Raw genomic sequence first — 22,202 nt, forward strand, 5'->3', positions numbered from 1 at the left:
CATAGCTCTGGCCTCTGGGCTCAGATTACAGCAGGGAGGGGAGGAGGAGAGGAGCAAACAGAGCATGCCCTAGCCCTGTAGGTGTATGCTGAAAACAGGAAGTCTGATATAGAAGCCCATGTATACACAATAGAAGGAAAGAACTGCTGTGTTTGTTTTGACAGAGGACTCAGAGCCGTATTATTTTGAGGGTTTACTGGTGTATTTTTATAGACCTTTCTAATAAAACTTAATTTTAGCCTTTCCTTCTCCTTTAAAGTTATTTTGTATTCATAAAGTGCATTTGAAGCATAAACTCACCACACTTATCACATTAAAAACACATATCTTTATCATCAATAAAATCTATAATGGGAGCTCCCAGCGCACACTAAATACAAATTGTCACACCAGCTCCCTAGCTTTTTTTTGAGATATGTAGAAAAACAGGTAAGCTTATTTTAACTTATCTTAACTACAATTTAAACTTTTAGTTCATTTTTCATAATATGTCCAGTCCAGACACCCACAATCAAATGATGTCCAGATAATGTGCATTAGCTAATAATTGTGCATGTTGTGTCTCAGTATGTGGGAGCAGGGCCGGATTTACATAGGCCCTAGGCCCACTGCCATTTGTCAGCCCTGTCCCCTTCCCTTTATTTGTGCAAATTTTCATCAACTGGACAGGAGCAATGAGGATCGGCGCATGAAAATTTGAAAAATGATTGTATCTCCAGCGTATCCCCGGTGTTTTTGAACCAATGTGGGTGTGGTTGGTCAGCATGCTGCCCCCCTAAAATCCTGCCGCCCTAGGCCCGGGCCTAGGTGGCCTTTCCACAAATCCGGGCCTGTGTGGGAGTTGTAGTTGCATCCAGTCCAATCCAAAGACACAATTCCAACTGGACTGTCAAACGATTACTTTCCATGCAGTCCCAACAAACAATATATAAACAAATCAAGCTTCCACCAGTATCTGTTTTAACTTATCTTAACCTCAATTTATAAATTAGTTCATTTTTCATATGTCCAATCCAGACACCTACAATCAAATGATGTCCAGATAATGCACATTAGCTAGTAATTGTGTATGTTGTGTCTTAGTATGTGGGAGTTGTAGTTGCAACCAATTAGAGTCAAAGACACAATTTCAACTGGACCATCAAACAATTGCTTTCCATGCAGTTCCAACAAATAATATCAGTGGTGGAACAACCAGGGTTTTTTTTAAAAAAAAAACTTTATACTTCAAAAAAACTGCCACAAATAGAAAATAATAATAAATAAAAATTCTTGATTTCTGAAAACAACTAAACTGAAAAAAATGTTGGAAGGTGAACAACCCCTTTAAGCTAAGGAGTTATTCTACTGCGGGCACCCTTTAAGCAGCTAGTGATTATACATTTATGTTATATCAGAATTGAAGACATACCATTTCTGGTTGAATTAATACCACTAATGTTTATTAATAATGCAGACTGTGTCCTTTTTACCCAATATTCTGAATATAATGTAGACGATGAGTGTGTAATGGAAGGCAGCCTTGTAATTGAGTCTACTCTAGTCAATGGACCTCTTGCTGTATATAAAACCTTACCCAGATTGAGTAGCTTGCATATAGTATTACTGGCTTTTGAGCAGTACATCGAGACTTGAATTGTGCATTTACATTTCAGTCATCTGAACACTGACCAAACAGAATGTAAAAATAGTCAATCATAAATGCCCAAACACAGAATGATTTAGTATGTGCTGTTAAATGGTTCATCAGCTGCTTGAATCTCCTGCAATAAAGTGAGAACTTCCATTAGGTGTATTTAGAGTATTGATGATTTTTTCTGTTCTTCCAAAATGTACTTTCTTATTTATTTAATGAAATGTCTTGTAGTGACTTCTGCATTGCTTCATATACTGTGCACATATTTTCTCTTATCCAATATCCATTATGGATTTATCGATAAGTACAGCGCATATATTTAATTTTAACTGTGCCTTAAAAACAAATTTGTAGGAAGTAGTATCCAGTCAGGTGAAAGTATTCCTAATGGTGACTTGGCCAGAAATAACCTTTTGCAAAAATTGCAAAATACATTATATTCATTTATGTAATAATAAGCAGATTTCATTGCACTATACTCTTTATCCCTTGGAAGACCAGCTTGTGGCCCTTCAGCTTTTGCAGTACCGTAACTAGAGGGGGACGGGCCCTGGTGCGTGATGCGCAGCCGGGGCCCCACCCCCTCCGTACGGCCCTGGCCCGCTCGCACCCCCTGCTCCCCTGGTAGTTCCGCCACTGAGCTTTTGTTTAAATGTCTAAGCAGTCACTTATTACAGCTGATGCTGGGGATATAGTTGGAGGTCTGTAGACTGATTGAAGGAAAAAGAAAGTCATTTACACTTGGGGGTGCCAAAAGTTAGGTACCCCAAGTGGTAGTATTTACTTACCCGACACCCTGGAGCCAATGCTCCTATCAGCAGAAAACTGCACCGTTCTGGGGTTCTACGATGACCACAGATCGTTCCTTTTTTCATTTCTTTGCTTTTCAAATTTCTCAGGGCAGACGCATGCTCAGTGGAACTACATAGCCTGCTTTTTTGTTAAAGTTCGGCTTTTCGCTCTGTTGTGCATGCTCAATGGTGCTCGCAGGAAGAACCCCGCGCTGGTTTTCTGATAGGAGCAGGAGTGTCAGGAAAGTAAATACAATCACTTCGGGTGCCTAACTTCTGGCAACCCCACGTATAAAAAAGCAGTATAAAGTAGCTTTTGCACTGGAAGTGGAGCTACTTAGCTTCCTGAATTTAGTTGCCATTTCTTCTTCAGAACTGTTATTCTGCCTTCAGCCGTAAGACAAAAAGTCAAAAAAGAAGATTCAAGTTTCATCCCTAGATTTAAATATTTGATACAAAAAAATTGTATCATAGACCAAAATACTGCATGCAGAAATCACATGAGTGGATAATATTCAATGCCATGCTTGTGGAGTCAATCACCATGTAAACAAATTAGAGTATAACATGTATAATATGAAGGCAGTGTATGCTATATTATAAGTACAACCTCTACCTTATCAGTCACTGATGCTCTTAACTACTTTTTATATTGTAAAAACAAAAAGCAAGAAAAAATATACATGATCTTTCCTCTGCGGCAGCAAACAACTATTACTAATACAACTATTATTGTGGGAGTTTTTGTAAAATAAGCAAGAAATGTTAAAATTAACTGACAGTCAAAAATTTACTTTTTGCATGCACAACATAAAACTTTTACCAGTCCTATGACTCCTTTTAAGAGGCCCACCCCAAGCTAATAAAGTAGAAGGTAAAGTAGAATTACTGGGTACTATTCCTATGAGCGCCCAGCATTAGTAGGTGCAGAGGATGCTGGGGGGCACCATAACAAAATGGCACTTAAGTGTCAGCCCCCCATGATTCTACCTTTCCTTTAAAACCTATTCTTGAACAAGGTTACTGTATTACAAACAGTATTAAATTAGTATAGTATAAAATTAGTTCATTTTGCACTTTTTAAAAGTCTGTTGTGCCCAGGCATACATCTGTAGACAAATTCATTTTATAATATAATCTGCAATTTTGTATACTCTTTTATAGTCTTCACTTCCATTTTGCTTATTTTGGTCGTTCAGCCTGATGGTTTTGTTTTTTGTCAAAAGAACAAGATATTTTAGTAAAAATCAAGTTTATCTTCACTATTCCTCTCTCTTCTTGCAGGAGTTGGGTGTCAAATGAATGATCCAATATATCTCATAGGGGGGCTCCTTTTGCCTAGAAGATGTACAGTATTACAGCTCACTATTAAAATCACCGGAAATCCTGTCTTTCTACATGCAGAATTTGTGCAAAAGGCAGTTATTTTGTTAGATTTTGTTTGTACTGGAATCAGTTATTTGAATAGGCTTTAATACATCTGCTAGGAAAGGAAGCCCTGAATGAATATCTGACACCCAACTCCTGCATGAAGACAGAATGAAGAGAAGCAGATGCTGAGAGAGGAATAGTGAAGATAAACTTGATTATTTCAGAAACAATGCAGAATATTTAATTGATTGTATTAAGAAAGTTTCTTATTTCAGTATGCTGAAGCAAATATTAAATTTTCATTTTCATGATAGTTCCCCTTTAAAAAATTATGTTAAAAAAGGACCTATCTAATACAAAAGTAGTATATTTTTTGCTGTATGTGGTGGATTCTTCTGAAATGCAAACGTTGCAACTTGCACAGTTTTGACACCTTCATATTGTTCTCTTCTCACTTACAGTACTGAATAAACATGAGTAGTGAACTTAACATTCCAGTGGATCCTTCCACCCCTGCTGTCTCAGAAAGAGGAAACAAAGGCATGGACTACAGAGACTGGGTCAGACGTAGCTACCTTGAACTGGTCACATCCAACCACCATTCTGTTCAGGCTCTTTCCTGGAGGAAGTTGTACCTCAGCAGAGCCAAGTTAAAGGCCTCCAGTCGCACATCTGCATTGCTGTCTGGATTTGCTATGGTATGTAAGGATTCGGCTATATCCTAAATCCTTCATAAAACGTTTGGACGAATAATGAAACTAATCTGAAACGAGGGGCAAAATGGAACCGCGTGCACAGTGCATGGTTAAAAAATGCTTTACTTCCTTGTTGTGTGACAAAAAAAAAAGATATGATTTTTAGGAATCGGATTTGGTTCCACGAGGCACTCAGATACGGCAAAATCTGAACCTTGCTGAATCCTGGCCAAATCCCGAACTGAATTCTGGTTTAGGTGCATTCCTATATTAGAGTCTATGCAGATGGCCTTTGCATTATTCTCAACTTTCGGGATAACAGGTTGCTGGATAACGGAGCCAATACCTGTATTGTTGGTGCCTTAAAGGAATAGTTTAGTGTGAAAATAAAAACCTGGGTAAATAGAGACCTGGGTAAATAGATAGGCTGTGCAAAATAAAAAATGTTTCTAATATAGTTAGTTAGCCAAAAATGTAATATATAAAGGCTGGAGCGAACAGATGTCTAATAAAACAGCCAGAATCCAACTTCCTGCTTTTCAGCTCTATAACTCTGAGTTAGTCAGCGACTTGAAGGGGGGCCACATGGTACATTTCTGTTCAGTGAGTTGTAATTGACCCTCAGCATTCAGCTCAGATTCAAAAGCAACAGATATGACCCATGTGGCCCCCCCTCAAGTCTCTGATTGGTTACTGCCTGGTAACCAGGGTAACCAGTCAGTGTAACCAAGAGAGCTGAAAAGCAGGAAGTAGTGTTGTGACTGACATATTATAAATCAAATCACTCCAGCCTTTATACATTACATTTTTGGCTAACTAACTATATTAGAAACATGTTTTATTTTGCACGGCCTATCCATTTACCCAGTTTTTTTACACTGAACAATTCCTTTAAAGGTAAACTATGAAATGGCACAGCTATGGCAAATTAAAGAACAAAGCATTATTGTAGAGTAAACTTTGCCTGTGATTTACTAGTCTTTGGTTTCATTCACCCCACAAACTGTAATCTAATTCATTGATCACAGTCACAAGGGACATTTTAAATAAAAAATAATTGGAAGAGAAACCCTGCTTTGAAATAGGGTAAAATGTTCTTACTGGGCTAGTACAATACACACCAGGGGGCAAATTCACTAACTGAGCAAAGTTCGCCAGCGCTGGCTTAGCGCACATCGCAACACTTTGCCAAGCGTAAATTCGCCTGGACATCGCTAATTCATGAAGATCCAAGTTGCGCACAGTGTACCGAATGCTGGCGAAGTTGCACTAGTGAAAATATGCATAGCAGTTTGAAGTTGCGCTAGCGTTGGCTAATTTACATACGCCGTGCAGTCAAAGTACAATGGCCGCATATGCTGCAGCAAATACATTACACAAGTCCAGGGAACCTTAATAAAATGATATAGAGGTGTTATAATGCCCTACACATGTGCCCACAGTTTAGTTTAGGTCAGGGGTCAGCAACCTTTACTATCAAAAGAGCCATTTTGCCCCCTCTTCCACTAAAGAAAAATAGTCTGGAGCCGCAACACATAACACAGCTTATAAACTTTTTAAAGCTTTAACCTTTTTTTTTAATTTTAACTGTTACAACAAATAGAAGTGCAGCGTATATGTGTACGCCTACTTTGAAATAAATTAAACACTGAATGGCCCTATTAAATGCTAGTGCATCTGTTTAAAGGCGAGAGCTATAGACGTCATTAAAATATGCGTGTCGCACCTGCTGCAGCTGGACTTAGCACCTTGCCTCAGGCGGCAGTGAACGGCCAGTTACAAGGGGCTGCAAAAAGCCGCCTCCTGTAACTTCAAGTTACAGTTTAAGAAATTCGGATCACCCCTGGCTGGATTCTGGAGGCTTCTCTCTTGTCTTGAGTGTGTGACTGCGGTAAGGACCATGATGAATCATCTTGCTGCAGCTTGGCTTTGCCTGTCACTCCTGGGACGCCTAAACAGCCCTCGCACATTCTTGCGGCTTCATGAGTGTGCGACTGCAGTAAGCAGTAAGCTTACCGCGGTCCCACGCTCATGCAGCCGCCAGCAGGTGTGAGGGCTGTATAGACGACGTGACAGGCAAAGCCGCAAGACCGAGCCGCAGCAAGCAGGATGAAGAGCCGCATGAGGCTCCGGAGCCGCGGGTTGCCTACCCCTGGTTTAGGTGCTATATGTTATCAAATGGAGGGGGAAAGGAGGGTACCCCAAAAAATTTTTTTGATCTTTTTCAGCCTATCACCCTGTAAAAAGGAAAAGATGCCAGCATTTTTTGGGACTTTTTTTTTTTAGGAACTCCTATCTACTCTATTGCACTTCACCTGGCCTGAGGTGGCGAAGACAAGTCCGGTGATAGAGGTAACGTTCGGTAAATGAAGAAAATTCGCCTGGCGTTAGAGTGTGAAGTTGCACCAGAGTCTATCTCCTTTGCGAAATTACAACAGTGACCGTTAAATCATCGGAATGCCGAAATGACGTAACGGCGAATTTGCGTTAGCCACTTCGCCCTTTAGTAAATTTCCCCACAGGTTTTAAAGATCAGACATTTAATGAAAACTGAAGCATTATGTTAACCTGCCTGTAACTGCAGGTAGCCACAGCACAGTACTTATGTGCCATGTTGTGAACCTGAGGCCACTTTAAATAGACAGGCTGTGCCAAATAAAAAATGTTTCTAATATAGTTAGTTAGCCAAAAATTTAATGTATAAAGACTGGAGTGACTTGATGTCTAACATAATAGCCAGAACACTACTTCCTGCTTTTCAGCTCTCTAACTCTGAGTTAGTCAGCGACTTGAAGGGGGACATGGGACATATCTGTTCAGTGAGTTTGTAATTGATCCTCAGCATTCAGCTCAGATTCAAAAGCAAACAGTTATGACCCAAGTGCCCCCCTCAAGTCTCTGATTGGTTACTGCCTGGTTACCAGGGGAAACAAAGAGAGCTGAAAAGCAGGAAGTAGTGTTCTAGCTGTTATGTAAGAAATCCAGTTACTCCAGCCTTTATACATTACATTTTTGTAAATATTAGAAACATTTTTTATTTTGCACAGTCTATCCATTTACCCAGTTTTTATTTTTACACTAAACAATTCCTTTAAAGTTAAACCATAGATCACACAGAGAAGGCAAATCTGGAATGGTTTGTGTGTGTGAATTTAAGTGAGGCTATTAGTTTAAACTGAAAAACACATTAGACCAAGCTCATTTGTTTCCATGTACAGAATATACACACAATGTTAATCATTTACACCAGCAACTGTAGAGCAGGTCTTGCAAGATGTACTGGCATATTAATTTGAAATTATCCTCATTGTTTGAGGTTATTACCATCCCACTGTTCATGTACCGGCAGAAAAGTTTAAACAAAAGAATTGGTTTTTTTAAGCGTAGTGTGGGAATAGGAAAAGTTGGCAGTATTTTATAAACATCTTGTATCTGAATACAAACATGATGTTTTAAGAACAATTCATGTCAAATACTAGTTCTTTTTCTACCAGCAATTTAGCTGTGTCATATATTTCTTAATCCAGAAAATGATACTCAGCAATTTCTGAATTGCATATTAAGAATAAAGAAGAATTCAGACCTGTTGAGGAGAACTTTTTTTTTGGCAACTTGTTCAAAGACAATTGTGGTTTGGAAAGCTGAATGGCAGTATTAAGCAGCCCAGGGCATACACATCTTTTCTAAATAAGGGAACTGTTTCAAACCTAAAATAAAAATAACACAATACAATGTACAGTATATTAAATTGTAACTGCAACAACGAGTTGTTAAACTGGCATGACTTCATAGGCATGAAACATTTCGTTATGAACATTCTTCAATGGGTGTAACCTCCACTTTGTGATAGTAACACTCAGGTGCAGGGTGTTTGTTTCTGATACATGTTGAGCATAAGATAGTGCATAAAGTACCCCTTATAGTAAAATATAAGGATATTATAAGTCACAGAGGCGTTCCATGACCATATAAAAACACGAGGCCGAAGGACGAGTGCTTTTATACAGATCATGGAACTCCGAGGTTACGTCCAATATCCTTATATTTTACAAAAAGGGGTACTTTATTTATTACAATACACACGTTTTAGTGAGTCGTGTGACAAAAATGACATCACTACTAACTGTTTATAACTGATGACATCACTACTGACCGTTTATAACTGATAAGAATATAATTTACAAGATATTCTTGGCTTTTGTGTATTATAAAGAAATACTTTGCATTACACATTTAACAATTTATTTATATTGCTGTTGTAGGATGTGTTGGGTTACTTCAGATCTTCTCATATTATTCCACCCCCAATAACTTTTCATAGTCACAGTATTAACCTGAAAAGTAACATTTTCCTCCCATTCGCGCGGTAAGCAACATTCTCAAACTCCAGCCTGTAGCTATGATTTTGCTGAAAAATATCTGCCATTTTGTAGCTACAAAGATATATCTCTTAAAGGAGAACTAAAGCCTAAAAAAATGTGGCTAAAAATGGCATATTTTATAGACTGAACTTATTGCTCCAGTCTAAAGTTTCAGCTTCTCAATAGCAGCAATGATCCAGGACTTCAAACTTGTCACAGGGGTCACCATCTTGGAAAGATGCGACACTCACATGCTCAGTGGGCTCTGAGCAGCTGTTGAGAAGCTAAGCTTAGGGGTCGTCACTAATTATCAAGCAGAAAATGAGGTTTGTCTGTAATATAAGCTGATGCTACAGGGCTGATTATTAAATTCTGATGCTAGTTGCACTGGTTTATGTGCTGCCATGTAGTAATTATCTGTATTAATTACTAATCAGCCTTATATTGTGACATTTCTATTCTATGTGTGCTGTATATTGTGAGTGCTTCCCTAAGCTCAGTAAGTGATAGCAGCACGGAGCACGTGCAGTGAATCAGCAGAATAGAGGATGGGAAGCTACTGAGGCATCGGATACATACAGTATAATAAATATATTAATGGTAACATTACTGACTTCCTAAGCTTTTTGTATTTGTGTCTATTTCAATATCCAGGTTGCAATGGTAGAAGTCCAGCTTGAGATGAAATATGGATACCCCCAGTTGCTGCTGATAGCATTTAGTGCTTGCACTACAGTGCTTGTCGCAGTCCACCTCTTTGCTCTCCTGATCAGCACATGCATTCTGCCCAATGTCGAGGCAGTGAGTAACATCCATAATCTAAACTCTGTCAATGAATCTCCACATGATCGCATGCATCCTTACATCGAGTTGGCCTGGGGATTTTCGACAGCTCTTGGGATCCTTCTTTTTCTTGCAGAAGTCGTTCTGCTGTGCTGGATAAAATTTCTACCCATAGACTCTGCATTGACACGGAATGAAACCGCAACAACTCAAAAGCCACGTGGAAATGCAGGGTGGAACTCCGCGCTGGTCTCAACCATTATTATGGTGCCCGTTGGTATCATCTTTGTCATTTTTACTATTCATTTTTACCGTACTCTAGTGAGGCATAAAACCGAGCGTCATCACCAAGAAATAGAAGAACTCCATAAATTGAAAGTGCAACTTGATGGACATGATCGGGGCATAAATGTAGTATGAGTATGTCAGAGGAGGTTTTCTGTCTGTGGATTTATTTACAATCACAAATGCACAACTGTCAGAGACATAGAACTTGCTGAGGTGTAAGACCTCCGGTCAGACATGTTGCACATTGCAGCTTGTTCTTACTCACCAAGAAAGAGCAAAGGGAAAGAATCAAAAACAAATGACCTAATATATTACAGTGTCTGTGCCTCGGCCATTTGTTTATTTTAGTTGGCCATTTATCTAGCTCGCCCTTGGCTTTGTTTTTATGAGGTTTTTTTGACAAGTAACAGAAATGGTAAAACATTTATAAGGAAAAGAGCAACATTTTTCCCAGATACAGTAACAAGGATCCGAGGGGAGTTTTCAATTCCTTACAGACTGGTACAGTTTTAACTCCCACTGTAAATATATTTGCAGGGACAGCTGAACAAACAATTATGGTTTACACAGGTCTGTAGAATAAAATAGGTTTTGGTAAAGAAGGGAGTATTTATGACCAGCATAAGATGAATTTGATCATTTTGAAATTGAATTTGTTGCAAATAATATTTAGAACATCTGTGAGCAAGATTTAGTCACTAAGAAATAATACTGCCAGCATGCCCTGTTCACTTGCCAGGAATCACCTGGAGTGTTTGAAGTTTTCCTATTTAACATTAATATGAATGTGGTGCCTTTGTATATAATATCTAATCTTTTTACTTTACATTAATATTTATATTGTATGTTACATATATATATATATATATATATATATATATATATATATATATATATATATATATATATATATATATATATATATATATATATATACTGAATCCCAAACCCAAAGCCTTTCATGGAATATTCAGTTAAATCTGAAATCGAATCCAAACCCTAATTTGCATAAGCAATTTAAGGCAAGAAAGGGGTAAAGAGAGCCACATGCATAGTGCACGATAAAACATTTTCACCGAAACACATTTTCAGATTTGTATCGGCTAGGCATTTGGATTCATGGATTTGGTGCATCCCTGTTATTTACATGGGTCTTAAACCTTTTGTTGTCCCAGAAAAGGGAATTAATGACCAAAATTGTTTTTCTCAAAATGCATCTTTGTGCCAAAGAAAAACCTAAGGGGAGATTTATTGAAGTTAGAATTGGGATTCCTGCAATGTCCTGGAATATTGCCAATAGTTTGAATTTTATCACAGTTTTTCAGATTTTTCCTAAAATCGTGAATGCATTACACTCTTTCCCAAGAACTCTTTTTATTGCTTTTCTAAGATTGAAAATATGTGAGCCTGCACAAATACCAGTCTACTGGACTATATATATATATATATATATATATATATATATATATATATATATATATATATATATATATATATATATATATATATATATATATATATATATATATATATAATAACAAACAAGGGAAAGTTGTGCTCACCACTAATTTTTGAAACCAGTAGGCAGGGCTGTGACAACAAAAAACATATAGACAAATACAACAAATACAAGAGGTCCTCTGCACTCAACCAATTATCAATATATTTAAGACATGGTTTTAAAAATTAGTGGTGAGCACAACTTTCCCTTGTTTGCTATACTTTATACATGAGCAGTGGCCAGCTCGATGGTATACCTCCCACCCTTCCCAGGTATAGTCAGGTGATCCCAGTGGTGGTCAATAAAAGGGCAACCATGTTTGCGAGTTTTACTTTGAAAGCAGCAAGTAAGTTGCAGGTAAAACGTAGTCCCATTGTAAAATGTATAATGAATAGAATATAATTCTTAAAGGGATACTGTCATGAGAAAACATGTTTTTTTCAAAACACATCAGTTAAAAGTGCTGCTCCAGCAGAATTCTGCACTGAAATCCAATTCTCAAAAGAGTAAACAGATTTTTTTATATTTAATTTTGAAATCTGACATGGGGCTAGACATATTGTCAGTTTCCCAGCTGCCCCCAGTCATGTGACTTGTCCCTGCACTTTAGGATGGAACTACTTTCTGGCAGGCTGTTATTTCTCCTACTTAATGTAACTGAATGTGTCTCAGTGGGACTTGGCTTTTACTATTGAGAATTGTTCTTAGATCTACCAGGGAGCTGTTATCTTGTGTTAGGGAGCTGCTATCTAGTTACCTTCCCATTGCTCTTTTGTTAGGCTGCTGGGGGTGAAAGGGAGGGGGTGATTTCACTCCAACTTGCAGTACAGCAGAAAAGAGTGACTGAAGTTCATCAGAGCCAAAGTCACATTGGGACCGAAACGTTGGATATGCATTTGTGAATAAAACACAACACGATTTTCACGAAAAACCATAAAGTGCGGGTCCACTTAAAATTATTCCAAACCAAGAAAGCACTCATGGCAACTGGATACCAATGTCCTTTAGTAGCTTTTTATTCTGGCGACGATTCCCTGCAAATCAAAATGCTTTGATATACTATGTAAGAATAAAAAGCTACTAAAGGACATTGGTATCCAGTTGCCTTGAGTGCTTGCTTGGTTTGGAATGTGTATTATTGGATAGCACCCGGCCGATGCAATGTGAATGATGAGTGCCAGAATCCGTGCCTGCCTGTATGGTGAGAACACCAGTGTGGGGGAAACGTCTTTGACTCTGTTCCTGAAACCTTTAAGTTGGAAAGAGTTGCCTAAATAAACCTGTGTTTTTGACTGAAGACCCAGTGTCACTGTCTTTATGCCCCTGATCCTTTGCTTAACCTGCCTACCATAAATAATTACCCCAAAAATTATGTGTACAGGCATCCATATATATATATATATATATATATATATATATATATATATATATATATATATATATATATATATATATATATATATATATATATATATATATATATATATATATATATATATATATATATAATATTTCAGAAGGACCTGCACTCCATTTTCTTGTAAATAAATTGTGATTTATTTAATGCATATGCGACGTTTTGGATATTCATTAAATAAAGCACAATTCATTTACAAGAAAATGGAGTGCGGGTCCTTCTGAAATATTATATGAAGCAATTTTGACTCTTGCACCCGGAAATATCCTTAATCCGGTAAGAGTGCATACACTGGATCTTCCTAACAAGGACTGAAACGTTGGACACGAATATGTCACGAATATACCAGGTTGGTGAGCCCCTGTGACAAGTATAAAGTCATGGATCATTGCTACTATTTAGTAATATATTTAATATGCTTAGCTGGTGCACTCTTAACAATCCACAGTTGCTTGGGTGCTGGTCAACACATTAGTATGCAGTGAATAAACAAGCCGCACTCCAAGGACTTCATTTTGAAAAATAAAGGTGAAGTTTTATTCTCAACGTTTCGGCTCCTTAAAGGGGAAGGAAACCTAGTTGGCGCAAAAACCTTCTCCCCCTCCAGTGTGTTGCCCACCCTCGCTCCTCCCCCTGGCCTACCCGTCCCGCTGGGCAAATGCCCCTAACTTGTTATTTACCCTTCTGCGCAGGTCCAGTCCAGGGAGTTGACAGACGACATCTTCTTCCATGCGATCTTCTTCCTGCTTTGAACGGCGCATGCGCAGTAGGAACATTTCACCGGTACGATCTACTGCGCATGCGCCAAAAGTACTTCGTGACTTTTGGCGCATGCGCAGTAGATCCGTACCGGCGAAATGCTCCTACTGCGCATGCGCCAAAACGCCGTTCAAAGCAGGAAGAAGATTGCGTGGAAGAAGATGTCGTCTGTGAACTCCCTGGACTGGACCTGCGCAGAAGGGTAAGTAACAAGTTAGGGGCATTTGCCCAGCGGGACGGGTAGGCCAGGGGGGAGGAGGGAGGGTGGGCAACACACGGGAGGGGGGAGGGTTATTGCGCCAACTAGGTTTCCTTCCCCTTTAACTGGAGCCCACTGAGCATGTGAGTGTCGTAGACACTTTCCAAAATGGTGACCACCTGTGACAAGTTCTGGATCATTGCTGCTATTGACAAGCTGAAACTTTAGGCTGGTGCAATACGTTCAGTATAAAAAATAAGGCATTGGTGGGGTGCAGGGTTGCCACCTCTCCAGTTTTGAACCGGATAGCCTGGGTTTTGGAATGGCTGTTCGGGTCAGGATTGCCTGCCCAGTTTTTTAAATTACAAAAAAGATACGTTACGCCCTGATATGTCATCGGCCTGACTTGACCTCCATGCCTCCTGCCCAGAGTTGAGTTTGGCAAAAGATGGGTGGGACTCATGAAGGATGAGGACCACCAAGTTTTTTTCTGGTGTCCCACCAGCCCAGTCTAACCTTGCATTTGAAATTTAATACCAGATGCTATGAAATGTGCCTCTATGGCATTTGCCACAATCTACACTTTGCTAGTCTGGGCCTGTTAGTAATCACCACAACAGAGGTAAATAGTGATTATGCATAATAAATGAACCCTAGAGCATGATTTGGAATAAATGTGCCCCATAGTTTCTTATGAAACACTATTTACCGTGTTTTTTTTTATATTACTGATGTGGTATATCTTCTTTTGCATAGACTTATGAAACAAACCTACTATTGTACAGAAATGGACAGATGAATATTTGACCTTGATATTGCATATTTGATTCTTGTTTCTGACGTGTATTAGTTACTCCCATAGTTTTTCCTCAGAGGAGTGTGGTTGCTATATTGGGCCCCTAGCAATGGACTGCATCCTTACTTCATGAATCGTTAAATAATTCCTTTAACGTGAGTGCATACAGGCTCTTACACACAGAGTTTTTTTTCTACATTTTTTAAACGCACATTGGGAGCAAAAAAGCACATCTATTGCATTTAAAAGCATGTGTTGATGCAACTAAGTGCGTTTTTTTCTGTTCCAAACACACACAGCAGTCAACGTTTTATTGACAGCTTAATGTGCATCAAGCACAAGCAATATTCTGTGTCCAAACAAACGCACTGAAACGCAGAGCCGGGCCAACCCGGCCAGGCGCCCTAGGCAACCTGGCCGGGCATGGCGCCGGCTTAGTGTGCGCGAAACTACGCGCCGGCGCGCATGCGCATTTGAAACAAATTACCAGCGCCAGTCAGGGAGACACAGGACCGGACATGCGGCTGGCGCCCCCTCAGCTTTGCGCCCCAGGCACGTGCCTACTCTGCCTACCCCTAGTTCTGGCCCTGCTGAAATGCAAATGGCGTAAAATGCAACTCAGAACGCACATGAGTACAACCAGGACTTTGTGAACATAATGGAATCAATTAGCAAATGCGTATACCGGCGTTTGAACATGCGTTAAATGTGCGGGGGAAAAAATGAGCTATTTGTAGGAGCCCCTAGTGTGAATAAGTTTTCAGACTCTGTTCCCACAACTCTGCCAGATAGAGCCCCGTTTTGCACACACTGAGAATATTGGGCTACATGTATTTTATTACTGAAAGGAAGAGTGGCTGCTGACTGGGGCAGGGCGAGGGCTTTTGTGGAGGAGTAGCAGTGATTGGCCAACCAGCAAAAGGGGCGGGTGAGGTGCTGTTAGGGATTGTCTGCAAATGACTGGATGTGGAGACTAAGGAGGAACGTAGAAGGCAGAACAGGCTAACCCGGATTTCATTGTTTCATTGGACATCTGTTTATTTCGGGCGCACTCCCAGTATGTGTACTATAAAGGTGCAGTGACTGGCAGCTTTCAATCTCTATGTGCCACTGACTAAATGGTATAATATGAGCTGACAGGTCAGGCAGCCTGTGCCGGTTGTACCAGGAGGACATTGGGAATTGTTTAGCTGCACTTGCAGAGCTGAGTCAGACTGGGGTCCCATATCCAGGCTCTGAAAAACACAGCGGCTCACATATCCGACAGGTGAAATCCGTGGCCCTTCCCTACATACAAACTCATGTGTAATAGAGTGGCTTTATGTAGCTTTGCTCCTGAGCTCTACTCCCATCAGCTCAGAGCTGAATTGTACTCACAGCAGTGCAGCTCCATTTGCTCATAAAATAGAACATTTCTCTGCCCAATGCACATGCTGGCTCTGGCCCCTCACTAAGAGCAATATGGAACTCAGGGCAATCCATGGTGTTTCTAGCTCACTTGGGTGAAATCATCCCATTCATTTTAAGGGCAAGTTGCGTGGTATTGCAAGTGTGCTTTTGAGTTAGATAATAGTTTGGTGAAAGTGGTGTAGTTAGTATTTTCTAGTGACAGCACCTTAACTACAGTATAATTGCTTCTGGGATGAATAAGGGGCAGAGTCAAGCGTTTTGATAGCTGAGCTGGAATTCAGTTGGGCGACAAAGTTCCCAATTTGCCACGGATATTGTCTCCCAACGTTTTGGAAATAGAAAGAGAGACAAAAAGGATTTGCTGTGCGGATTGTGTGGCCTATTTTTGTGGCCAAAAGCCAATAAAGTTTTAGAAACTGTTCAATGCAGGAGATCAAAGAGAAAGGTCTGAACTTTAAGGCATGATGAGGACCGATTTGTCGCATGCCAATAACACGCATGCAACGTGTGGGACATGCAGAATATAATGGGACTGATCTTGAAATCGCAGGTACAAATTACATTTATCACATGCACGCTGCGTCTTCAGTCCGATACGACGCATGCATGTCATCACCATGCGACAAATCGGCCCTCATTGTGCCGTGAAGTTCAGCCCAATGTCGGGATATTTCCGTAACAGTGCGGGATAAGCTGTCAGAATTGACACTGTCCTCTGAAAAAGATACTAAATACTCGGGATGTACAAATCCCTGGTTAAAATGGCAAGTCTTACTTGTGGGATTAATCCATTAGCCTATAACGGCAGGTACATTAGAAACAGAAACATTAATCATTACTGAATCAGGATTAATTAGGGAGATGTTTTAGATTAACATCATATTAAAAATATGACAGGAGTTAGTTCATTTAAATCTGACATGTATTAATACATTAACATTCATTTTATGCTGAAAAAGCTCCTTTTTAAAGATTTGTGAAAAAGCTCATTTGTACGGTTCAGTAGGACACCCAGGATTACGGAGGCTTGACTCCTATTAGATGTTAATGCTTATCTCTAATGAACCTATCATTTTAATGGGTAAAGATGTTAAAGGGAAAATGTCATGGCATATTTATACTCTGCTTTATAATCACATTTATTTTTTGCACCAGATTTCTGTTATGTACATAGCATAAGTATTTAATTATGCACAGCTAAATAGAAAATGTGCCCATTCTGAACCATTCCCAAATCCAGGAGGAGGTCTGATTCATTGTGCATTTAAAAATATTAAAATGTATTACATGTTAATATATTTAGGAGGTGGTATAATGTTAGTATTCCTGCCAGCGCAGTAGAGTAAAACTGGAAAGTATGTCCAAGTGAGAATGAATAGACCGTTAGTAAATGCCAGTGCAGTCAGTTTTCCTAAAGGCCTGTGCAGTTTTCTCAGAAGAAGCACAATGTGATTAAATTCAATGGGGGATGCTAACATTTTAGCACCACCCCCGATGAAATAGGCTTTCCCTATTTTTGGTATCCAATAGTTTATTTTTAAATGCCTCGTCCTAAGTTTGTTTCTGCTGCACAGAAACATCTCATCCTGTGGGTCATCTACTGATTTCTCCAGGCTAATGAGCTGATTCCAATGTGAGTCATGCCAATGTGACCAAACTACTTTTGCTTCTCTCTTTATTCTCTCTCTTACTATCATCTATCTTTTCTTCTCCTCTTTGTTTTCATACTGTATAAAAATGTGGCATGACCATGGTATAGACACCCAGTTGCCGTGATTAATTTATTCCTTTAGCTTCCCTCCTCCAGAGGTAAGACTTAGATAGTTCTTAGATAGTTCTAGTTACCTATAGCAACTAATCATCACATAGTAATGGTCACAGGTATAAAAGTTAACAGCATACTGGTTGCTATGGGTTACTGCACCTAGGTTAGGTATTTTATTAAATTTGTGGGTTAGAGCTGTAATTATTATATTTGCTGTCTGGCAGTGGTGGATTTATATAAAGGCAAACACCCAGGGGCCTATAATTCCATGGGGGCCCAGAGGGAATTTTTCTGCATGCTTAATAGTACAGGTATGGGATCCATAATAATTCATCCGTATTGGAAGCAAATCCAGCCTATTGGGTTTAATTAATTAATGTTCACATGCTTTTCTAGTAGACGTAATCCAAATTACAGAAAGATCCATGGTCCTGAAACATTCTGCATAACAGGTCCTATAACAGTACTGTGATTAGTCACTATGCTTTTTCTTTTCCTTCTTCACACCCAGATCCAGAGTAAAGATGCCACCATTACCTGGTGCTGAGCTGGTACATAGCCCTTTGCAACTTTACAGATATCTCCTTCGATGTTGCAAGCTACTCCCTACTGAAAGCCTTCAGCACTATTACAGACATGCAGTGAAGCAGGTATGACCTATAGAGGTCACATTAATAAACACATGCATTGCTTATCACTTTAAAATCATGAATTTTTTCTCAGGGCTTCATTTTCTTTTTGTTTTAATAATTTGGATAGTCTTAGGGCAGAGACATACGGGTAGATTCGGGGATATTAGTCGCCCGGCAACAAATCTTCTCTTCAGGGCAACTAATCTCCCCGAACTGCCTCCCGCCGGCTAGAATGTAAATCGCTGATGGGATGGCACTCGTAGCACTTCGTTTTCCGAAGATTTACATTCTAGGCGGCGGGAAGGAGGGGGGAAGGCAGTTCGGGGAGATCAGGGCTTGATTTTTATTTTCACTATGAATAGAAATAGAAACATTCACTTTGACTCTGTACACTTTCTGGTTATAAGGAACACATTGGATAATTGAAATGAAATGCAGACAAAATCATGTGGCGCTAAATGTTCTAATCCTTGAATCATCTCATGGGTTGTTCAACTCACAAATATACTGTGCATCTTTTATTGTTTGTAAAATAGCATGAATTTTGTGCAGTCTTCTAGAATATTAGCTCATAATTGGATCCCATATTATTAATAATTGATAAATCTTCAGCAACTTTTGAAGCTGTTACACAAGAGTGTAACATAAATGTGCTGCTTTTAAAAGACAAGGAAGGTGAATCTGCTGGGGGAGGCAATATGTTAGGCACAACCCAGTGAATTATACTCTGCTGAACATGCATAAGTCTAAATTCTCCCCTAGGGACTCCTGGGAAAGGCATCTAAGGCTAGGCTTAAGAAAAACAATGCACCAGCCTGGGGGAAAAAAAGAAGCACAGTACTGTGCTGCCATCTTTTTTTTTTTAATCTTCCCCATTCATCCCTCAGATTATTTATATTTAATTAATATATATTTAATTCTGCAGTAGAGACCATAGGGTGAGGTATGAAAAATATACTGTTTGTACTGTCTGGTGCAATTTTTTCCTAAAAGGAGAACCATCTTGGGGAAAAAAGTGATTGTATTCACTGGGTAGGGGGTAACATCTTGGCGCCCATAGTTAGTTATGATTTCCATGCCATTTAAATTAATTTGAAATCAACTAATTTAGTGTTTATATGTACCATTTTCTTTCCTTATTCTGTAGTACAAGAAATAAAACTAGCTGAGCAACAAGTATGTGCACTCCTGAAGCAGCTTCTGAAGATTATAGGACATGGTCTGGGGCCATGAGGGCTACTTGCATGAAGAAAACGCAACCAGAACGAGACGGCTGGCCTGTATCTAATATTTAGTAACATTCTTGCAACTTTTCCATCAACATTTTACAAAATAAAAGAAAAATGGACACTGACAGACTAAAATCAATTATTGTTTATTGCTTTGCTCACATGGTAATTTATTCAAGGATTTTGAATATTTACCATCTATTTACACAGCTTGTAAAGCATAAGCATGTGCTTGTCTGTTACATGGCACCAATAATAGCAGATAAACACAAGGTTTGTATTTTCAAATGGACACGCTTTGTCCTGGAGCAGTAACTCATACCAGCCAATTTACTGTTTGCATTTAGGATCCAGCATAATTAGAAAATATAAGTACTGTATATGTGCATATATCATATATATAGTATAGAATACTGTTCTCACATCATATAAATTATAATATAAAGTTGATTGACAGTCTTCTCAAAACAAATGCTAAAGCTGCCAGAGAGAGAGAAGAATTAATTAAAAAAGTGTCATATAATAGAATTCATGTAGTTTAATGTACATTCAGTGGGGGGAATTTATTTGGCAGTAAGAGACGGTAGGGCTAAAGAATAGGGTGACATAGGAAGGAAAATTATATGTTACACAAATTTGATCCAATTTGAGAACAACTTCTAAAGCAGTTGGGATCAGCCGATTGTGCACTTTTGGCTATTGTTTCAGGAGTCAGATAGCATCTAAAAAATACTTTACATGAGACCTCTAGCAATAAGGGCCGGATTTACATAGCGGGCACCCCTAGGCCCGCTGACGTTCGTCACCCCTGTCCCTTCCTCTTCATTCGTGCACATGCACAAATATTCATCATCAGGTTGGGAGCACTGGGGATTGGTGCACAGGCAATGTAAAAAAACTATTGTATCTCATGAGCAGCACTTGAGCTTCAAAACCAAGGTGGATGTGGTTGGGCAGCATACCTCCCCACTAAAATTTCCCAGCTCATATTCCAAGTTTCGGGCTCACATGTAGATTTCAGATCCTTTTCCCATGCCCGAACATATGCATGTTCCCTAGGGTTGGATATGTTATTAAGGGCTGAATATAAAATGTAGCCCATACCACACCATAGTGCGGTTAGACGGGTGGATACACCACCGGTTCCAAGAAAGATATATTACTATCAGCTGTCTCCCAGTGAACTTTTAGTGATGATACATAATGTATCACTCTAAAAAACTCTGACTCAGGGAGATCATGTCGACTCTGCAGATTGGATAGGGTTATGGGTCCTTTTATTGTATAGCATTTGTTTATCCTGGTGATATTTTTTGAACTCCACTATTGAAAGGGTACAGGATTTTGTCCAGGTATGAATTCTGGGTTTTAAAACAATGGAGTGTTTATACAACAACTGAATCACATTAATTACATGCATAGAACATAGAACATATGGAGTTAAATACATCACAACCAATACTGGTACAAAAGGTGAGGAAGGCCCTGTGCAAAGGAGCATACAATCTAAAAGGAAGGGAATAAGACACAAGGTGTGGGAGTAGGCAAGATCAGAATTGAGTGGGTGAGTGATGTGAGAGATTGCATTTGGTATTTAAGCAGAGTGAGGGTAGGCTTCTCTAAAGAAGAGCATTTTAAGAGATCTTTTGAAAGCAGAAAAGTTGGGAGAAAGTTGGACAGACCGTGGGAGAGAATTCCAGGTGCAGCCCTTGCAAAGTCTTGAATGCGAGCATGTGAGAGAAGAGTTGAGTAGCCGGTCAGTAGATGAGCATAGTAAGCAATTGGGTGAGTATATAGAGATGAGATCAAAGATGTAGGGTGGGGCAGAGTTATGAAGTGCTTTGAATGTCCGGGTCATTGATTTGAATTTTATTCTGAAAGGAAGCCAGTGCAGGGATTGGCAGAGTGGCAGCGCAGAGGAGGAGCGATTGTAGTAGAGTATTTAATTCTATCCCACACTTTTAAGGTGGCATCTAGGCTTGGGCTAATGGTTGATGGCTGTATCTGGGAAGTGGACCAGACCAGTCTTCTGCTGAATAGGGAGATTAGATTTTATATTTAAAGCGATACTGTCATGGGAAGACATGTTTTTTCAAAATGCATCAGTTAATAGTGCTGCTCCAGCAGAATTCTGCACTGAATCCATTTCAGAGCAAACAGATTTTTAATATTTAATTTTGAAATCTGACATGGGGCTAGACATATTGACAGTTTCCCAGATGCCCCCAGTCATGTGACTTGTGCTCTGATAAACTTCAGTCACTCTTTACTGCTGTACTGCAAGTTGGAGTGATATCCTCCCTGCCCCAGCAGCCTAAAACAGAACAATGGGACAGTAACCAGATAGCAGCTCCCTAACACAAGATAACAGCTGCCTGGTGGATATAGTATAATCCAGGTCCCACTGCGACACATTCAGTTACATTGTGTAGGAGAAACAACAGCGTGCCAGAAAGCAGTTCCTTTCTGAAAGCACATGACCAGGCAAAATGACCTGAGATGGCTGCCTACACACCAATATTACAACTAAAAAAAATACACTTGCTGGTTCAGGAATTAAATGTTATAT

The 22,202-nt window shown here is 39.5% G+C and overlaps 1 protein-coding gene across 1 annotated transcript in view; it reads left to right on the top strand.

The window, feature by feature from the left end:
- orai1.S (ORAI calcium release-activated calcium modulator 1 S homeolog) overlaps positions 1-12,723 on the top strand; it is a 31,887-nt gene extending 19,164 nt beyond the window's left edge. The window contains 4 exon segments of the mRNA NM_001090975.1: positions 4,260-4,496; positions 9,509-10,813; positions 10,859-11,281; positions 11,628-12,723. Coding sequence (NP_001084444.1) covers positions 4,272-4,496; positions 9,509-10,057 — 774 coding nt within the window. The 5' untranslated portion in view covers positions 4,260-4,271 and the 3' untranslated portion in view covers positions 10,058-10,813; positions 10,859-11,281; positions 11,628-12,723.
- Positions 12,724-22,202: the final 9,479 nt, after the last annotated feature.

This window comes from Xenopus laevis, chromosome 2S (genome assembly GCF_017654675.1).
Source record: "Xenopus laevis strain J_2021 chromosome 2S, Xenopus_laevis_v10.1, whole genome shotgun sequence".
Classification (NCBI taxonomy): domain Eukaryota; kingdom Metazoa; phylum Chordata; class Amphibia; order Anura; family Pipidae; genus Xenopus; species Xenopus laevis.